Source organism: Ursus americanus, chromosome 15 (genome assembly GCF_024610735.1).
Source record: "Ursus americanus isolate L20-20 chromosome 15, mUrsAme1.1.p, whole genome shotgun sequence".
NCBI classification, from domain to species: Eukaryota; Metazoa; Chordata; class Mammalia; order Carnivora; family Ursidae; genus Ursus; species Ursus americanus.
The window spans coordinates 56,611,002-56,631,842 of record NC_142141.1 but is presented as its reverse complement, the minus strand read 5'-3'; the positions used below and the strand labels follow the sequence as shown (position 1 = coordinate 56,631,842).

Sequence of the window (20,841 nt, the reverse complement as noted above, 5' to 3'; positions counted from 1 at the left end):
AGGACAGGCTGCAGATTCTGAATACAGACAGCTCCCCTCCCCTCCCCTGGCAGCCTCTCACGGAGTCCATCTTCCACGCTGCCAGCTGACCTGGGCGGCCATGCAGGGATGTGGGGACCGGCCCCCATCCTGCCAGCTTTCTGCTGCCCAAGCTGCCTCCGGCGGGACAATCACTTTCATCGCTCCCTTGCTGGTGTTCACACGCGAACCCTTCATCAATGCTGCATGCTGCCTGCAGACCGAGAACACTGATCTACGAGTCTCATGCGGGCAAACCTGAAGGTGAGAGGTGGCTGATGGCGCCTAGAGTCTCCCCCATTTTCCTTACCAAGGCAGTCAGGGCCTCTCCCTGCCATGATGTCGTGCCTCTCAGGCTTTCTATTCTAGGCTCTCATGGTGCCTTCAGAACTGCCTCTCCCCGGAGGAGGCATTTGTCCATAAGCAGGTGACAACCTCTTAGCCCCTTCCCAAGGACATTCCATGTCATTTGATGCCCCCACCACATCGACACTTGGCCTTGGGCCCAGGGCTGCACCCCAGCATCTGGGCCAGCTGTGGCTGCCGGGTCACGGGCCCTGCCCACCGACACATGGCACCCGCTCTGGAACAGGCAGTGGGAGCTGGTGGGTACTCAGCACCCCTAGCCCACTGGCATCTCCACACATCTCAGGGAAAAGGATACATCTCTTCCACAAGGCAGGTGGCAACTGGATAGAAAGATGGATAGAAAAGATAGAAAAGATGATCTTGGAAAGTAAGAATGATGTTGAAACTGGTTCATCACACAGTTTAACTAAAGTTCAAGCATATAGATAATGGCTCACAGAAAAAAATTCCCAGGTATATAGATTGTGCCATCTCTTAACTTCAGAGTTTTAAATTTTTATTTGTTTTTTTTTAAAGATTGTATTTATTTATTTGACAGAGAGAGAGAGCACAAGCAGGGGGAGCAGGAGAGGGAGAAGCAGACTCCCGCTGAGCAGGGAGCCTGATGTGGGCCTCGATCCCAGGACCCCAGGATCATGACCTGAGCCAACCGACTGAGCCACCCAGGTACCCCTTAAATTTTTATTTCTTAAGAATTTACTTCAAGTGAGAGAACCATTAAACATGGCCACAGGTGGCCATTTGGTGTCTGTTAGGACTGAATTGCCTTCCCCCAAAAGGATAAGTAAAATCCTCACCCCCAGCACCTCAGAATTGACCTTTCTAGGAAACAGGGTCTTTCTAGAAGTAATTGAGTTAAAATGAAGTCCACAGGGTGAGCTCTAATCCAATGACTGATATCCCCACAAAAAGGGGAATCTTGGACCCAGAGCCAGACATACACAGAGAGAAGATGATGTGAACAGACACAGGGACAGCACCACAGAGACAGATCGAGGGGAGGCATCAATGCCAAAGATTGCCAGCAAACCACCAGAAGCCAGAAGGGAGCACAGAATAGATCCTCCCTCACAGCCTCAGAGGGAACCAACCCTGGAGGCACGTCGATCTTGGACGCTGAGCCTCCTGAGCGGTGAGGCACTATATTGGAGTTATTTCACCACCCAGTGTGTGCTGTTTGTTACGGCGGCCCTGGAATGACACAGCATCCATACAGCTGTTTCAGGCAAGGGTCATCGGTGAATGCTGAAAGTAGCAGGTGCAATCCTGATGAGAAGCAGGTGCTCACAGGGGCGCCTGGGTGGCTCAGTCGTTAAGCGTCTGCCTTCGGCTCAGGGCGTGATCCCAGAGTTCTAGGATCCAGCCCCACATCGGGCTCCTCCTCTGGAAGCCTGCTTCTTCCTCTCCCACTCCCCCTGCTTGTGTTCCCTCTCTCGCTTGCTGTCTCTTGCTGTCAAATAAATAATAAAATCTTAAAAAAAAAAAAAAAAGCAGGTGCTCACAGTGGTCCACAGACATGCGCAGAGCAGCGAGGACCTGGTACTGAAGTGCAGGTTCCCCCAGGAGGTTGAACAAGACGGCGCTCTGCTTTCTTATTTTAGCTTCTATTCTGCAAACAAGTGTCCTTTTCATGGTCTCCACTGTAAAGATACTCCTTGTTTAATTATAAAGATGCTGGGGGAGAAACTTGGAGACCATGCAAATACGCTGTTTCTCCTAGACTTTCACCCACTCTTCACGGCATCCATCAGTGGATCCTGTCTGCAATAGTTACTGAGCTGTTTGCCTGTTGGCGATCATCTATTTCTCTCTCTTTTTTTTTTTTTTTGAAGATTGTATTTATTTGAGAGAGAATGGCTGGGAAGGGCAAAAGGAAAGAGAGAAGCAGGCTCCCTGCTGAGCAGGGAGCCCGACATGGGACTCAATCTCAGGACCCCGGGATCATGACTTGAGCCGAAGGCAGACACTTAAACAACTGAGCCACTCAGGTGCCCCTATTAATTAAAATTCTTCTGCAAAGAGCTGTCCCTTCTCCTCATTCATACGTTCAATTACTTGTATCAGGATGCACTCTTAAATGTTTGTTTTACTCTATGGGTTACAATCCAATACTATCATTTTGTTGCAAATTGCTCCAGCTTTGGCCATTAGGAGCTCCTTCGGGTTGGCTTCTGTGTCGTTCTGACAAGCCACATCCTTCATTGCACACTTCCTCATGTTTGGCCCTACAAGCTGCTCCAGGCTCATCTAGGATTTTTTCTGCCCCAGTGCTCTGGAATTCGCACTTCTCCAAGGAGCCCTGGTTCCCTCGAAGGGGGGGGGGGGTTGTTTAGAAACAAAGATCTGGGCTCTAGGGATGCTCACGGTTACATGGGTGTCGGTCCTCACGGGAGTTCAGGCTCTCTCAGTGAACACAGCAAGGAAGCACGGGTAGGTGCGCCAGCCCACCTCATCTACCTTTATCTCTGCACCTACGTACACGTCTGTAGGCACCTACTATCCATCCATCCGCCATTTAACACTGAGTTCACACAAATACGTCCGATTCTGATTCAATACCACAAAGCTCGTTTCAGTCTTCCTCCTTGCTAGCTGTAACCTCCCTCTGACAGCGAGAAACTCGGCTCTCATTATCCACCACCCACTTACATATTTGTTCAGCCCTAGTATACACACACATCACTTTCAGAACTGCCAGCCCAAACCCCTGTAAGAAACACATCTACTAATTGGAGCACAGCATTTTTGGACAGTTTCTTGTGTTTTCTGTCTTCAGAGTATCTGGTCAACATACTGTTTTCCAAAATTATTTGGGTAAGGTATTTTCTCCCCCAGTCCTTGCAATGGGTTAATCATTTGTATTACAATTAAGTTCATCTGTTACTGTTCAGAGTCCATTTCGGGTCTCCTCCACATGCTGGATAATTTGAATCGCTTGCTTATTTTCTGGGTACGTGAGCTTCTGAGTCAGAGCTGAAAAGAGAGCCACGCTTCAGAAGGGCTGCACGCTCTGCGTCCTTGTCACCCCATCCTTATCTCCCCCTTCCTCCCACCACTTTCCCACCAGCCCCAGTCCAAACCCAGACACTTGCATTTCTAGTTTACTCTCCTTGTCACGTACCCTTTTAAACAGATGCGAGCTGGCACCAAGCTCGAGTCAAGTTAGGACCCTAGCCCATGTGCCACACTGAACTGTTCAGTGAATCCTACTGGCTCTTGAAGTCCATCCTGAAGTCTGCAATTTCTCCTTCATGTAATGAACATGAGCACTTCATCTCAATACATTCAGCATAAGGCTTTGAGGAAAACCATGGCTTTCCTTAATTGGGTCACTTCTGAGAGGGGATCTAGCAGCCACTCAGGAAGTACTGGCTAATAATAAGGAAGCCTATTCCTCTTCTTGGAGATGAAGACCCACACGTAACTGGCACTCAGCTTGACAAGAATTCTTGGGTAACATTTTCAAATTTCTTCTACTTCCTTTTCTTCCTCCTTTTTAAAATGTAGCCTCTCAAAACAACTTGGCAGCCCAGGAAATTATCTGTACATCTCTGGAAAATTAAGTAGCACAAATATTTGCAGGAAAAAATAATTCCGAGTAAAAGTTGTGTTTTTTTTGTTTTGTCACATAATAATGCTCTAGTTGTTCATTTTCTCTGTAAGCAGGATTTGATTTTCAGACTAATGAGGAAGGAAGCCACCAGAGATGAATCAGTCAATGTAAAGCCAGTTATAAAAGTCTGGGAAGGAAAGCAAAAGAGTTTTGCAAATGCGGACCTAAGGAGGAAATTGGCATCTGAGACTCTACACTTATTTTCATATCCAGAGGACACTTGGATCAAAACATGAAAAATAATGAAACTTTAGGATTAGGGTAATGTGGATGGTGAAGTCACATGCGATGACATTTCCAAGAGAGTAATTCAATGTGTGGCAAATTCTGCAAATAAACAAGCCTTTTTCTATGGAAAGTAAAGACAGCCCAGTCCTCCGAAGCCTTGTAAATTGATCCTCATAGCATCTACTCACAGCAAAGCTGCACAGGTGAGCCACAGGTGGACTCCCTGGCTTGAGGATACGGAAAAGGTTATGCGCGATCCAGAATCAACGAGTTTATTTGATAAAGGGATCTGTATTTACATTCTATGTCTGTCAATATATTCTGTGTATTTTGTGTCACATCAGGGGATTCTATAGCCTATTATGGGCATGAGTGTCCAAGTCAAGACAGAATCAGGGCTGAATCCTGGCCTGGCCACTACCTGGCTATGTATCATCAGGCCAGATAACCTCCCTGAGCTCTGGTTTCTTCACCTCTTTAATGGGCACAGTGATAACCAGCCTATAGGTGGTGTGAGCTGTGAACGTGACGTGAAGCATTTAGTAAGTGCCCGGTACAAACCAAGTGCTCCCTTGGTAAGCACGGCCTCGGGGTTAATAGTGAGGACTCTGGGCTCCGCTGGAATGCTGGCTCTGCCACTCATTTGCTGTGTGACCTTGGAAAAGTCACTGAACATTTCTGAGCTGCTGAAGAGGGAGCAGTAATCTGGAATGGGGATAATAATCAATAACCAACTCTGAAATAGCGATGACAACAAATAGAGCAGGTATAAGGATCCAGTGAATTAACACGGACAGAGCCCGGGGAACGGGGCCAGACGTACGGCACTCGAGAATACTGGCGAGGATGTTTAGTTAGGATTATTCAGTCGGCCTACCAGACGGACGAGGAAGCCATCGTGGTGGAAGTAATCTCTGACACAGGGTACCAGGCCTGGTGCAGAGGCTTGGAAGGAGACGTGCTGGCAACATTTGTCAACAGCATTGGAGTCCTCAGAGGCTTGCCCCATCTGTCAATGGCGTGTCAAGTGGTCTAACCCACAGCGGTCAAGAGCAAAGCTGAAGTCAAGAGCACAGGGGCTGACACACTCATAAGGAACACATTACAGCAATCTGGCTGCAGGGGGAAAAAAAACAACCCTTGCTCGTGTGTTATGCAAACCCTACTCTGCAGTCAGCCTGCTTCAAAATTCTTGGTTCCACAGAGAACAAATCTTGGAGGTGAGTAAGATGCTAAGATCTAGAGCGCTGGGGTGCTTGCTCCTTTGTCTCGCAATCATTCATCCTCTGGCATATTTATTCAAATTGCACGTCTTCGATAAAGGTGGTATTTCACCTCACAGAAAAAAATCAATAGAAAGAAAACGAGTGGGCTGTTTTGTCTTTATTTCTAAACATGCTAATAAATTATCTACTCTCACTGTATTGACACCGCGTTTCACAGGGAAATAGCTCTTTGTACCTCACTCCACTGAAACTCACACCAAAGAGTGTATTCCATTAACTCCCCAGGAAAGGCTTTCTCTCTCACTCTTTCTCCCTACAGACAGCGGGATCCGCAGACGGGACCTCCCAGGTTCTCTAGTTGAGGGAACGACACAGGCCCACACACTCTTATACTTGATGCTGAGTTCAAGAATTTTCTAAAAACTCAAAGTTTCCTTACAACTTGTACAGAGGCAAAAGTTAACCTGAACTGACTGACGCCTGTAAATGTAAAGAACTACCTGCCTTGGTGTGAACACCATACACAGATTCAAGTAAGATGCCCGAGGCCCCGCTACGGGCGCTGTATGGAATGTGCGCTGTTTTATTCTCATAAAACCCCCCAAAATGTCTCCATTCTGAAATAAACTGGGCCCCAAAGGTTTTCAGATACGGGACTGTGAACGTCTAGGAGGGTGACAGATGCTGTTCTGTTCCAAACACAGCTGTGTGAAAACAGCCAGTGAGAAAGGTAGTTCTAGAATTTTCTCTCAACTGCCGCCTTCTTTTAAAACCAGAACTTGGGCCGAACCACCACGTTGCTGATCTCATGATTTTAAATGGGCAATAATCACTCAAGAAAGACTCTGCCACCAATTTTGTTTGCCCCTCAGGTGACCACACTATAACTTACACCCCACAAGATGCTACAGAAAACACTCGGCGGTACAGCACATGTGTACAGGGACACGTGGGGTTACCAAAAACACACATGTCCTTTTGGGGGACGCATGCTCTCAGGAGCTACTCTTTCGGAAGCCTGGCCTCTTTGGACCCCGTTAGACCCAGGTTTAAACTCCTGATCCATTAACTCGCATTAACGCGCACGCATGAGCAAGCTTATGGCCTCCGTGGACTTCAGTTTTCCATGCGAAAATCGGGGGAGACCGCCACCTCCTACTTCAGGACTATTGCACTGAAACAAAAGAAAGCACCCGGCCCACAGAAACACAGGTTAGTTGCTTTCCACACCCTTCCCGCACTTAGCTTCCTCCTCCGGCGGAGACGCTCTCTGGGGACAGGGTACAAGGCAGAAAGCTCGGGGTTCGCTTTCTCCTACGTGGGCAAGCTGACAGAGGGGTGTGCATTTGTAAGCTGTCTGCATTTGTGGCACGTGTTTACCTTTGACGGGGTGGAAGGAAGTGGATTCGTACGGAGGTTCTGGACCCAAACCTGGCCTCAGATGCTCCAAGCAAAACAGGTGGTAAACAGAGCGGGGGACACGGCAGACAGAGGCGCTGTCAGGGACCAGGGGAGGTGGGGGCCGAGATGTCATTTAAGGACACCTGGGCACTCATAAGGGTGTGGCCTCGCCGGTTTGGATGTGGCTGCGGAATGGGACAGTCCAGATGTGTGCGGACAGTTTTCGGATGCCAGATGCCAGGCCCACCCCTGAGATTCAACCAGAATGGCATGTTCGAAGGTCTCCAGGTGATTTCAATATTGTCGTGGAAGTCGAGGCCACTGCACACAGATGGACAGCAGGTGCGCAGACCGAGTGGGGACAGAGGGGTGCTCCAGCTGCCCCGGCTTCTCCCCTCCGGCGGGGACACAGCCTCACTGATTAGGCAAGGAAAAACACACAGCACAGGGCCCCACATGGCAAGGGGTTATCAGAAGCCCGGAGCAGAGAACAAACGTTAATGTTTAACCAAGTCATGGTTGTGCGCAGAACAACCTGGAGAGCAGCCCACATTCTCACCTGGGGCTTTCCCATTCCTGGTCGTCCTTGTCTTTTTCTTCCTTGGTGTCTCCCGAATGCGGGTGTTTCTGCACAATGCGCATTCCGCCAGCTTTCACTACAATGAAAACAGAGGGGGGTGTGATCAGCTTGGCAGTGGACCAGGGGAACTAGCTCGAAAGCTTTCGGTGGCCCCACAGCCACGAGCTAGTCCAGATAACCCGGCAGCGACCAGGATGAACCACAGAGGTTCCTGCTGTTGCGGGACATTCAGTAGGACGTGGCAGTCAATGGGATCTTTTACTCCAAACCCACTTAGAAACCTTCCAAGGCTCTTGTTGGCTCCATTTGTTTCTTACAAGGACTTCCTAAGAGCAGTCGTGTACCCAGAGTACCAACCATGTGGAGAAAGTGGCTGCTTGCTTTAGGTTCTTGATGCAACGGGATCCCCCTTAATCCCTGCCCTGTGACATTTTCTCAAACACTGATGATGCTTTTGATAGGGTGATACAGCCCTGGGGGACACGGGACAGTCCCAGAGCCCACTCAGGCGGGAGCCAGTGACGTCTGTGGCAGCCTTTCCCAAAACGTGTTGCGAACCCTCAGTGTTGGCACGCGTTAACTTTTAAAGATGCCCTTATTGACACGTAATTCATCTGCAATACGAGTCGCCCATTTGAGAGTGCAATGTAATGCCTTTGAATGTGCTCAGGGCTGTGCAACTGTCGCCGCAACCAGTTCGAGCCCACTGTCGTGACCCCAGACAGAAACCCCATCCCTGTAGTCACTCTCCAGTCCCCTCCCCCAGCGCATGGCAACCACTCCTCGGTGCCTGCCTGCTCTGCATATTTGACCCCTTCTTTCACTCGGCATGTTTCCAAGGTTTACCCATGTGGCAGCCTGGCTCAGGCCTTCGTTCCTTTTACGGCTGAATGATATTCTACTGCACAGACAGACCACGTTTTATTTTCCCTTCATCTGTGGATGGACATTTAGACTGCTTCCACTTTTTGACTATTATGCATAACGCAGCTGTGAACAACTTGTGTCCAAGTTTTTGTGTGGGTACATGCACGTACACCTTCATTTCCTTGGGTATACACCTAGGAGTGGAAGAGCTGGGTTACACGGTAACTCCTGCATATCCTTTTGAGGAGCTGCCAAATGGCTTTCCAAAGCCACGGCACCATTTTACATTCCAACCAGTTCAAGCCTTCCAATTTCTCCACATGCTTGCCAACGCTTGCTATTGTCTAACTTTTAAATTATGGCCATCGTAGTCGGAGTGACATGTTATTTTATTGTGGTTTGATTTGTGTTTCCTCCATGGCTAATATGTTAATACTGCTTCGTAAGAAAACAAACCAACCCCCCCCCCCACATGGGGATTCTAAGATCTCTTAGTGTAGGAAATGCCAGGTTGAACGAATTAAATGGGCTTCCTCAAGGCAGATTTCCTTAGCCTTTAGCATGCATTGTAAGCTTTATGAGGGGCACAGAGTGTACCATCTTTCCCAAATCCATTTGACCCTACAACTCACCCCCCACTCCAGTAATGCTGGTTATCATCCTTTAGGACTATAATGTTCCAAAGAATAGAGTTTGGAAATGCTTCATGTGGCTATCACCAGCACGGGCTTTGGGGTTGGTAAGTGACAACACATCCTCAGCTATAGGGTTTCAGAACTATTTAGCCCCTCAAAGCCTTGCTGCTTCATCCACAGAAAGGGGATAAGAGCTGCATCCTAAGATCTTTAAATAAGAGCAGCTGTTGAAACCTTTCCCCTGTATGATGGTGTTTGGAGATGGGGCCTTTGGAAGGTGATTGGATCACGAGGATAGAGCCCTCCTGAATGGGATTAGGGCCTTTATAAAAGAGACCCCACCCCGCCCCCACCCCCAGCCCCCCAGAAGCACCTTGTCCTCTCCCCCTATGTGAGGACACGGAGAAAAGATGGCTGTCTATGAACCAGGCAGTGGGCCCTCACTAGGCACATCTGCTGGTGCCTTGACCTTGGACTTTGAGCCTCCCGAACTGTGAGAAATTTCTGTTGTTTACGAACCACCAGTCTGTGGTACTCTGTTACACTGTTATAGGGACTAAGACAGAGGTGTTGATAGCTTCCAGGCACAGGTGAGAAAGCAGAGCCACGTGAACTGTGTTCATTGCCCCCAGGTTCGTGGCACGGGGCTCACCTCACGCATCCCCCCTCCTCGGGTCAGCTACCCCCCAGGTGCCACGGCACAGTCCGATCACCCAGACAGCCAACCTGTCAGGCCACGTCCTCTGCTGTGACAAATCTGGTCGGACCCTGCTGCATTAAGAAAAGTCCAGGACAGTCTCCTTCTGATGCTAAAGGAGGGAGAATGTGAAAAACACCCTCAGGGTCGCACACTGCAAGGTTATTAGTGTTCAGTTTCCCAGGGAGAGTTTGCGGGCCCTGCCTTCAGGAAGCCGACAGCGTCCGCTGCGTGGCCCACAGTCCCTACTGCTGGAACAATCCAAGGCAGAGGGCAGGTGAGATAAAGGACTCTGTGTGACAGTCCATCTGCTGCCACCACTATTTCTTACCAAGGGAACGTTCTGCTTTGGAAAGAAGGAACTATAATCCTGTTTGGTGATTCTTCCAAAAATCTGCTTTTCATCCCATCTATTGATTTTTATTTCAATCATTTTATTTTCCATTTCTAGAGCTTTTATTTCCCTGTCAAATCCACCCAGTCTTTATTGAATCGGGTCTTATTCATTCCTCGTGGTTTTCATTCTTTTCTATACTTAATCATTTTCGGCAGATGTGTTTTGTAGTTGTACATTCGAAGATTTTATGATCTGAGGTCCCTGGGAGTCTAACCCCACCGCTTGCTTTTGTCTGCCGAGCCTGCCTCTAGTTATGGCGACTGAAGATGATGAGCTTTTCTTCAGTAAGGCTTTGTCTCTGGGCATCCTCTGGGGCCTGGGGTGCAGGCAGCCTCCCTTTGGAAAGATGCTGGACACACTTCTGTCAAACCAGGAGTACAGGCACCTGGAAATCCTTTTTACGTCCGATTTCTCAGAACAGGAATTGCCGAACAGGATAAATATGAACTCATAGCCCACGTAAAGGGCAGTCCCGCGTGGACAAATTCTAGGGAGACTTTCTTCTCCCCCGACCCGAGCCCAGGCTGAAAGAGATCAGTGCCCCACCATCCCACTGTGCTGCTGGGTACACACGCTTCACCCCCGCTCCGCAGGTCTGGCCTCAGAGCCCCTCGCTGTACGCTGGGGTCTCGGGTTAAATGAGGCCGGGGGGGGGGGTGGTGGTCGTGGTGGGCTCTAACCCAATCTACTGGTGTCTTTATATGAGGAGGAAGAGAAACCAGGTCACTCCCTGCCTCACGTGGGCCCAAGGCTCGTGCTAACAGTTCTGAATTTCAGTTTCTTTGGGTGTGGTTCCTAGGGATTTCCCTCCCTTTGGGCTCAGATTTGTTCAAAAAGAAAGAAAACAAAAACACCACTGCAGGTGGCTTATCAAGATATCCCAGGGTGGGTAGTTGGTCAAACCTTAAGAAACAGAAACAGAAATAAAATTCTGTAGTTATGTTAAGATAATTTTCTATTCTATTGAAATGTATGAGTGTTTTTACCAAAGGAGGAGGCTGGAAGAATTGTCCCCCTAAGTGTTTGTTTGTTTGTTTGTTTGTTTTTAATTCATTTCCTCTCCATCCATCCCACCCTTAGCGCACACCCAATAGAAACTGGTTAGAGGCATGGCTATGGGCCGAGTTGTGTCCCCCAAGCCCATGGATTGAAGCCCTCACCCCTTCAGACTGTGACTGTATTTGCAGACAGGGCCTTTAAAGACGGGATGAAGTTAAAATGCGGCTGCCTTGAGCCAACAGGGCTGGTGTCCTTGTAAGAGAGGAAGAGACTCTAGGGATGGGGCCACAGAGAAGTGGCAGGAGGATGCAACAAGGAGGCGACAGGTCCGCAAGCCAAGGAGAGAGGCCTCAGGAAAAACCAGACCTGTGGGCACCCTGATCTTAGACCTCCGGCCTCTAGGCTGGGGGATCTGGTTACAGCAGTCCGAGCAGACGTATACCCATGCCTGTTGAAGAGAGGCTGTCTGAATCATTTCAACTTGGCAGACATCAAACTTTAAAACGATAACTCACAGACATGCTCTGTCAAGTGACTGAAGGGAAAAGGGCTGTGTAACTAACTACAAAGAATGACCGATGATGAAGGTCAAGGTGACATTTGAAATAATCAAGCCCGAAGCCCGGCCACCCCTCCATTGAAGTACACACATCAGGGCTCAGTCACCGCTCCCCCCCATTAGCGCTTCATTTAATTCGGTTTATAAAAACAATTAACTTCATCAATCCCTCACAGTGTGTGTGGTGATTAATGCAGCAATAAAAAGTGGCAATAATAGTAATAACTCAATGCCGAGACAGGTTCATTTGAACTTGCAGTACTGCCAAAATGTATGACAGCACAAATTAATTGTGATTGTTTTACCACTGTCACAAGGACCCTTCGTTTGTGAAAAATACAAAGGTAGAGTTATTTCTGCAGAAATCTTTGCAGAATTATTTGCAAATGGAAGTATTTTTATGAGACATTAGAAAAAAAAAAAGAACTCGTATTGTTGGCGTAGTGGTTTGTTACTCAAGGGAGAGCTTCGAACTGAGGATACCAAATACCATAAACAGAAAAGCAGACGACAGGGACATGGGTCTTGGAGCCAGATCCCTGGGCTCAAACCCTAGCTCTCGCCGCGCACGTGTGCGTGTGTGTGTGTCTTTGCGCATGCGTGTCTGTGTGTGTGTACGTGTGGGCATGTTGCTGGCGCCCTCGTGCCTCAGGGTGCTCCGTCTGTTAAGAAAGGGTGACAGCGCTCTCCCTGCCAGGGATTCACTGAGCACTAAATGACTTAGCACATGTGAAACGCCTCCCACTGGCCCCGGCACACGGCAAGTGCTCGCCTGTTCACTACTCTTATTAAATGGGTTTTAACAATTAGAATCTAGTACTTAGACCCCCCCAGTCTGTGTCCTTGGTGCTTTAATGTCCCTCTTGATGGTTTCCTCACATGTGAAACAGGGATGATAGCATGGACTTGTGAAGACAGAGGGGAATCAGTGAGACACCTATAGAGTGCTCCCCACTGTGGCTCTCCACTGATGTGGTCAACTAAGCATCCCTAGGACTGTCGTCAGTATATGGCCATCTAAGCATGGAAGCTTCTGGAGAATCACAGATCCTGGGTAAGGCTTTGACTTTGCTCTTCTCACCATCGCTACATGCAGTCCCTTTTCTCACCACCGGCCACGGGACACCCCACCTTACAGTAACTCAATGGAGGGGATCCCGAGGGTTGGAGAGGGGGAGGCCAGCAGGTCCGAGCCACACAGCCAGCAAATCTGGAGCTGGATCTGACCCTGGCAGCCCGTACCCTTAATCACACCCTGCAGGCCTTTCTTTGCTTGGACCTTCCAGGAAACAGAGAGCATCATCGCTCCTCAGAGAAACACAAAGTGTCGGTCCAGGGCAGGCTCTGGTTACTATGCCACCCCAGAGAGGGAGAAAATGACTTTGACATTCAAAGCCCTTTGCACAGCGGCTTCCTGCCTACGGGGTAAAGGGAGGAGAGGAAGCCTCCTCTGTGGTCAGACTTTGCCACGGTAAGAAGTACCGGGGAGGCAGTCGACGACATCTTCTCCTGTGGCTGGGGCAGCCCCTCAGGAGTCAGGGTGCCCGGCTGTAAGGGGGTCACTGACAGCTTTCTCTGCTTGCACTCAAGAGCAGGCTGGAAAGAGCCACAGCTGGAAGCCGGGCAGGGGGATGAGAAGGCTCCCCTAAGGCTGCTCACGACTCAGCCCCGGCTTCCCACAACTCTCCCCAAAGCACCACTGCTCGTGCTACAGCATGAATGGCAGGTGTATGTCCTCTTTGTTCTCACCCGAGAAGAGAGACCGAAATGTTACTAGCAGGAAAGCCCTTCGGCCAACAAGAAGGAGAGATATGAGTGTCCGAGAACCATTCAGGTCATGAATAAAAGAAGCCACACCAAGAAACCAACCACAGCTGTAGGTGAGGAGTCAACCCAATCCTCTCCGGCAGAGCAGGCCGTGGCAGGTGAGCGAGGTGGAGTGTGGAGCAGCTCCCCGCCCCTTCCACTACCCCCCCCCCCCCGCCCCGCCCCGCCCCGGGTCTGGGAGATTAGGTGGGGACAGGGCTAAGGAACACAGTCCGTCCGTGGCAGCTAGGAGAGACAGCTCTCCAGGAGAAGGGAGGGAGAACTCATTGGCCGGTAAAAAAGACACTCATGGCCGTGTGCTTGTGCTTGTGGGGCTGCGTTAAGGGGAAAGTAGGGCATGAAAGCCGGGAGAGGCGCTGTCAGCTGATCTAGCACCACCCCTCCCCCCAGGAGAACCTGCCCCCCGAGACGCGTGCAGTCCTGACAGGGGCTTCCAGGTCCACAGGCAGCATGGGGAACAATGGCTGGTGCTAAAACCTGAGCCCTGATCAGTTCCAGAACTTGTGCCCCCAACGGTTTTCTCTCTACGAAGCTGAGGAAGAATAACGGCGAACAGCTATTCTGCCCTTAGAATCACAGACTAAGGTGGGAAGGCCCTTAAGTGACAAAGGGCAATCCAGTCGCTCTCCAGGGTTGGAGATGAGGTTCAGACATGTGGCATGATGGCCGGGGCCATGCAGCCCAGGGTCAGAACTAGACAGGCCAGGCGCAGCTTCCACAACGTCCATTCTGCCGCCCGGCTGTGACCCAAAGCACCATTTGCGTGGTGACCTGATCGGGACGGGGACCTTGCTGGACAGACTGGGCGAAAGCCGAGGAGGGGGTTCAGGCAGCTGCATGGGGATCCTTTGGTTTAGGGAAGCTGATTGCATAAAGTGTGGTGAGGAGAATCCATGCCTGGAGGCGCAGCAGAGAAACCTGGCGCAAGGGCTTCACCCCTCCCAACCCCAGCCTCCCCTGCAGTTGGGTGGGGCCATTGACCTGGGGCCTGGCCAAGAATGGGGAGAAGAGACTGAGGTGGCAGCATAACCCATCCCTGCCCCCCCGACAAAGATGTGCACGTCCTAGTCCCCCGGAACCTATGAATGTGTTGGGTTAACTGGCAAGGGGGAGTTAAAGTTGCTATCAGCTGACCTTAAAATAAGAAGATTCTTCTGGAAAAGGCCAAAAAAAACCAAACCAAAACAAAACCCCAGAACTCTCCCCAGAATGCTCCCAGAAGAAACCAGCCATGCAGACACTTTGATTTCAGCCTGGTGGGACCCATCTCAGACTTCTCACCTCCCAAAAGATAAAATAGTAAAGTTGTGTTATTTTAAGGCTCTACGTTTCTTGTACTTCGCCTACAGAGACCGCAGGAAAGTGATGCAGTGACAGATGTAAGTCACAGGTGTCACCATAAGCCCCCATTCACTGTCCCCTGTGCACAGGCCATACGATGGGGGGCCTTGGCCTCTGCACTGTTCCTTGTAGGACGGCTCCCCGGGAAGGGAAACAAGCCTGCACTAGTTCAGCCCAGCCGCTGAGATTCTGGGCTGCCTGTTACAAGAGTGGGTATGACTGGACTCAACTAAGCTAACTGTAACTAGTACTTTATACTGTTGATGTAACTGTAACTAATACAGTACTTGATACCATAGTGAGTGTTCCCTATATAAATGAAAAGATTTCCGAAGTTGGGAGAGGGAAAGCAAGAGGACGAAACAAAGTACAGAAGAATGAAGTGAAATCTAAACTATGTTTTAAAAATGCTGTGTTCCACCCTGACTGGGAGTTTTTGAAAAAAAAAAAAAATGCAGTGACTAGAAGGGTCTTTTTTTCTTGGCATGTCAAGAGCAAAAGCAGACTTCCCTATACTCTTCAAGCATTAGTCAGCGACTGGATTGAGGGCACCGGGGATGTGCTTAGCAAATCTGTGACTGAACGGTTAATACAATAAAAGACAAACTACTCGGCCATTGCTGGCGATAGAGTGCCCTAGATAATCTGAAAACCTTCCTGCAGGAGACGATTTAGGGAGAATTATCACCCATTATTAAATGCATCCTTAACTCATGTTTGAATGATTACTGTAACAGAGACTTGAATGATCCTGAAGTTACTAAAAATGTAGTCTGTTTTCCGTTTCACTTTAAATAAATACATTTGTGTTTATATTTCCATTTGACTCAGTTCTAGAAGGGATGGAAAGTCTGCTTTTCAAAGAAAACCATATGTAAAATTAGTAACGCTCAGAGCTATCACACGTTAGATTTACGAGAACTTTACTGACATACGGTTTTGGCTACCCTGGGAAATGGAGGGGAACGGGGCCAGCAAAATGTATTTAACAGAGAGATTTTATCCACATCACTGCCACGAACTCCTGAGACAGGCAGAAATGAGTAATGGTGTGGCTCGTAATGACATTCTCCGTGCTGCCGTGGATTCCTGGTCCTGCTATTTGATGGAACAGACCCTCGCTTGCTAATTCTAACTTCGCTAATCTGCATTTGCAATAACGCTCATAAAACAAGCCGTCTCGGCCCATTTCTCCACGGATACTTTGTAGTTGAGAGCAGTGGAGAGGTCTCAAGTCATTAAGACCTCATTACTTTTCCAGAGGGCCCGGATGACAGCGCACTGCAGGGCAAGGTGGCGTCTCCAGAGCCTTTAGCTCGAGCTGGTATTCGAGGTGGTGGCTCGTGCCACGTCAGGGAGTTACTCCATTTCCCTCCGTCTGTCCCATGAATACAGGAGAACTACATGTTACTAAACTTCTGTTTGCTTTTCTCTTGTTAGTCTGCCATGACTCTAGAAGGGTAGAGGGGCCACTCAGCCGTGACGCTCAGCACACCTTAGTTACTATTCCCACTACTAAGATGCTGCCTGAACTGGTTGAGAGCCCCCTTGCATCACCAGTACACACTGGAGGTGGCTCAGAAGTAGGGGGACGTTGCAGATCCCGCATGGTCTGGGGGATGGGAGAGGTGATGAGAGGCTCGGGAGAAACTCACTCAGGAGCCAGTTATTATTTTGTGCCTGGCACTGTGCCAGCCCCCGGGGATAACGCTATCAACAAGACTCAGTCCAGAAATGAATGGCTCTGTCGGGTGGCTGTCGGTTGAGCATCCAATTCTTGGTTTTGGCTCAAGTCATGATCTCAGGGTTGTGAGATCGAGCCCTGTATTGGGCTCCGCGCTGAACGCAGTGTCTGCTTGTCCCTCTCCCTCTGCTCCTACCACCTGCTCCCACCCCCTACCTGCGAGCGCATGCTCTCTCTCTCAAATAAATAAATAAAATCTTAAAAAAAAAAAAAAAAACTCAGCCCAGAAGCAAGGAGAAGAGAGACAGACACATGGAGATTAAGTGGGATAATAAGGAAACAGGATGCTGCAAGAATGCACAGGAGGGTACCTGGCTCAGACAGCGGTAATGAGAAAACACAAAAGAACGTGAAGATAGTTATGGGAGAGAATTTTATTGTTTCCAATTGAGGATTTAAGCACAAGTCTTTGTTACCCAACTTAAGCACTTAATGAAAGGGTTCCCAAAGTTAAGGCTGTTATTTTGATTTATGAACTGTACTCTTGGCTACCTTTGATGATTATTCTTTATTATAGTGGGCTGCTATTTTTTGGTTTATTTTTTAATAACATCTACTCCGCAGAACTGCCTACTCTCTGGCCATGCCAGAGGAAGCATGGGCACCCTGAGCTTTCCTGCTGGAACCTCTGTAATACAGGGGAATGCACTGAGGGGCACTGCTGGGAAGCAAAATACTTCAAGCAGCAAAAGGCCCCTTTCTAGCCTGTACCCCTGGGCCAGGATGCCAGGCCCTTCCTCCAACTCCGGCCAAGTGTGACTGGTCTTGGAAAATGCAGAGTAACAGTGACAGATCCCTAAGTAGCTCCTGTTTGACTGGGGCCCCAAAGGCTAAAGGACCTGTCCTGAAGTCACTTGAGGAGTTTACCTGTGGGATTAAATGCCCTTTGGTGCTGGTCCTGATGGATGGAAGGAACAGAGCTGAAGAAGTGCTAAAGACAGCCCTGTCTTGCACCTTTCCCAGAGGAAGGTCAGCTGGCCCAAACCTCCCATTCGAAAGAATAGGAAAACTGAGCCCTAGAGAAGTGATGGGCCTCAAAACTTAGCACCCAAGTTCATTCCTCACCAGCACAAGTAAGTTGGTTCCTTGCTCCTCAGGGCATAAATAAACTATTTAATTTGTAATTCACAAAGCCTAGCTGTTTACAAATCAAAGAAAATCAGAGTCCTTTATGAAGTTTCTCCCGGGGAATTAGTATGTACAGTTTATATCTCTGATCTTAAAAATCTCCATATGGGTATGTCTCTCCATGCAATTTAATTATGGCAACTTTGATTTGGTATCTTTCCAACAGATACACTTTAATGCCACTCAATAGCCAGGGACAGGGGAGTCATGGGCAGACTGCTGCCACACAGTCCAAGGCCGTGAGTGTAACTGGAGGTGTTCCTTCCTGCAGAACTGCCCAGGTCAGCAGGGAGCTGGACATGGATCCATAGCAGTAGGAACTAAAGGTCAGAGTTATCTTTAAAAGAAATCCCTTTGAGGTACTCTCTCTCTTTTTTGTAACTAAACCAATGCAAAGGGCCCCAAAGCCTATTCTCCGTGATAGCAGAGCTGTTTTGTGAAATCCCTTCAGTCCCTACACACCAGTTAGCCATTATTCTTTCCTAGTGCCAGGTACTTTTCTTGTTGTTGAGAGCTTTCACAGGTGAAAAATAACACTTACTCTGGGATGCAACTTATTTAAAAACTGCCTTGTAGCCCCTGTTGAAGCAGAGAATTACTGCCCTATCTAGGGGACGGCAGAGGGAGATCACCGGGCTCTCCTGTAACAGGAATGGGCACACACGGGCCACAAAAAGCAGCCATGTTTCGATCAGGCTTCTGTTATTGAAGACTGACTTCGACACTAATATGTGCAATTAAGACCCTGAAAGAAGCCCACGCGCTGAAGTGACTCAATGTTCGCGACGGGTGGCCTTTGCTTCTCTCCCAGGGTCCTTCCATATGGATCGACTGTCATTCCAAAGGAGAGGAGACACAGACATCGACCGGGTTCGTACAGAGTCGAAAGAACAAACGGGAACTGTGATCAGAAAGGAGGAGGTCTGAACATAAAGCCTGCTTAGATTCTGTTTTTTTTGTTGTTGTTGTTGTGTGTGTTTTTTTTTTTTTTTTTAAGAAAGATGACTCTTTCCTGGATTTAACTTCCTTGGCTCAGAAGTTTAGGATTTGAAGGAAAAAAAAGCTCACGAAAAAAACATAAGAAAAAGTTGGATGCGAAAGAAAGTCGAGCGAGAGGAGAACGTCATAGTGAGTGATTAATGATAAAAATTATTTCCGTTCCTTTGGTTCTTTTGTCGGTATAAAATGCTGTTAGCCCACAATTAATCATCATCACGACACTAAAAACATGGACTTCTAATCGTTCCGGCTACTCGTTTTCCCAAGACATCTGCACAGTCTAAGAGTACTGGGTGCAAACTTTTCTGGGGAAGTTGTGCAAGCAGGCTTCTTCAAGTCATTCTGATTTGCATGCAACTGCCACGGGCTTGAGAGGGTGCGGACCCCGCGCGCCTAGGGTCTCGGCAGCGCGGGCCGAGTTGGTCTGCAGAGCCCCCGAGCGGTCCCCAGCGCCGGCGCCCTGCGCCCCGCCGCCCTCTCCGCGCCCCGCGCCCCGCGCCCCGCGCCCGCGGGTTCGAGCCCGCCCTCGCGCCCCGCGGGAGGACAGAAAGTGGGAACGAGTCAGTACCGGCGGGTGGGTGTCCGGCTTTTGTCTCCAGCTTCCCCTCGGGAGGCGAAGACATGATGCAACCGCGTGTCCGAGGGGCTGGGACGGCGACGGCGAAGACAGCGGGCTCGCGGGCCGGGCAAGAGGTGCGCGAGAGCGGGAGCGCCGGGAGGCGATGGAGGAGCGCGCGAGGAGCTGCGGGACCGCGCACGGAGGCGGTGACTGCGGCCGCCGGGAGGGGGCGCGGCCGGCGCGCGCCGACGTGGCGCGTCCCGCCCACCCGCGGCTGCGCGTTGTCGTCACTGCGCCTGGCCCCGCCCCGCCGGCCCCCGCGCGCCCAGCGTGCTGAGCCTGCGCAGTCGGCAGCGCCACGTTGGAAGCGGTGCCGCGGGGCGTGGGAGGAGGAAAGAGGGTTAGGGCTCGGTGTTTTGCGGTGAGAGGAGGCGGGGCTGATGCTGGCAAGAATTGCTGTCGGAGGTTGAAACGGCCCAGCAGGAGGGTGGCACCTTCCCGGGCCGCGCTCTACTAACCCGCAGATGGACGGTGACGGCGGTGGCCCGCCACCGGGGGCTGATGTAGGTGGTCTGGGGACCGGCTCGTCTGCCAGATGCCCTCGTCCAGCTCACGCTTGGAGCGACTAATCACGTGCGGAAATAAGACTCCAGGTGGGACCGATTGGGAGCCCAAGGATTGCAGGAATTTGTTAAAAGATGCTGCAAATGGGAGTACCCCACAGTGAGAAAGACAGTGCTGTGAAGCCAGGGACGTGGACAGAGTTCTTGGATTGTTGCGTCTGTGCCCCTCTGTGCTGTCTTCTTTTTGCGATGGATCTCAATTCTGTCCAAAGCTGATCCTTCGCTCTTGAGCCCTGGTTTGCATCCTTCCCGCCTTCTCAGGCGCTTTGCATTTACAGATATCCCCTCCTGCACCATCAATCCTGCCTTGCTGAATTAGCGTTCAAACATGCCCAGTGGCTTTAAAAAAGGAAACACCGCTATCTCTCTTGGCTCTACGTCTGCTTTTGACAATACAGCTGATCAAAGAGGTTGAGCGCCTCACTCCCTCTTATCCCTCAGCCCAACCCAATCCATCTAGTGATCCTCCAGCTGCACAGAGGCTGACCCCAAACAGGGGAGGTTCTTTTGCCATGGTTGCTTATGATCTCCATGCTGCCCGATCCGGTGGTCGCTCTTCCACTCCCATCCTGTTTGACCTCTCAGCAGCACTTGACCTAGATGACCATCCCCCTCCTTAGCTTCAGGGATGCCATAACCCTGCCTTGACTTTCAGTGCTGTGGCTGGATGCTTGGCTGCTGTTAGGCATGTTGGCTTCTCTTCTAGATTTGTAAACATTTGAGTATTCTGAGGCTCAGCACCGCCCTCCTTCTCTGTCTGGACTGCTTCAGTAGTCACATGCAGGCCCGTGGTTATGACTGTCACCCATATGCTTATGGATACCAAATGTGCAAAGCCATTTCTCCACCCCTGCCCCTTCACTAAGCTTCAGACTGCCTCCTTGACCTCTGGGTGTCTAATGCAGCACTGCCCAACTCTACATCACGGCACGTGTAAAAATGCACATTCTACCCATTGATCCCGGGCTCTCCCCACATTTCAACAGCATTAATAGCAAGATATCTGTTGGCCAGGCGGCAGTCATGATACA

The 20,841-nt window shown here is 49.9% G+C and overlaps 1 protein-coding gene across 1 annotated transcript in view; it reads right to left on the bottom strand.

Moving 5' to 3' along the window:
• Positions 1-19,409, bottom strand: part of DAP (death associated protein) — a 65,984-nt gene extending 46,575 nt beyond the window's left edge. The window contains exons 1-2 of the mRNA XM_045787149.2: positions 19,197-19,409; positions 7,415-7,511 (exon numbers count right to left, since the gene is read on the bottom strand). Coding sequence (XP_045643105.1) covers positions 7,415-7,511; positions 19,197-19,251 — 152 coding nt within the window. The 5' untranslated portion in view covers positions 19,252-19,409. The remainder of the gene's footprint in view (positions 1-7,414; positions 7,512-19,196) is intronic.
• Between the last annotated feature and the right edge of the window lie 1,432 nt (positions 19,410-20,841).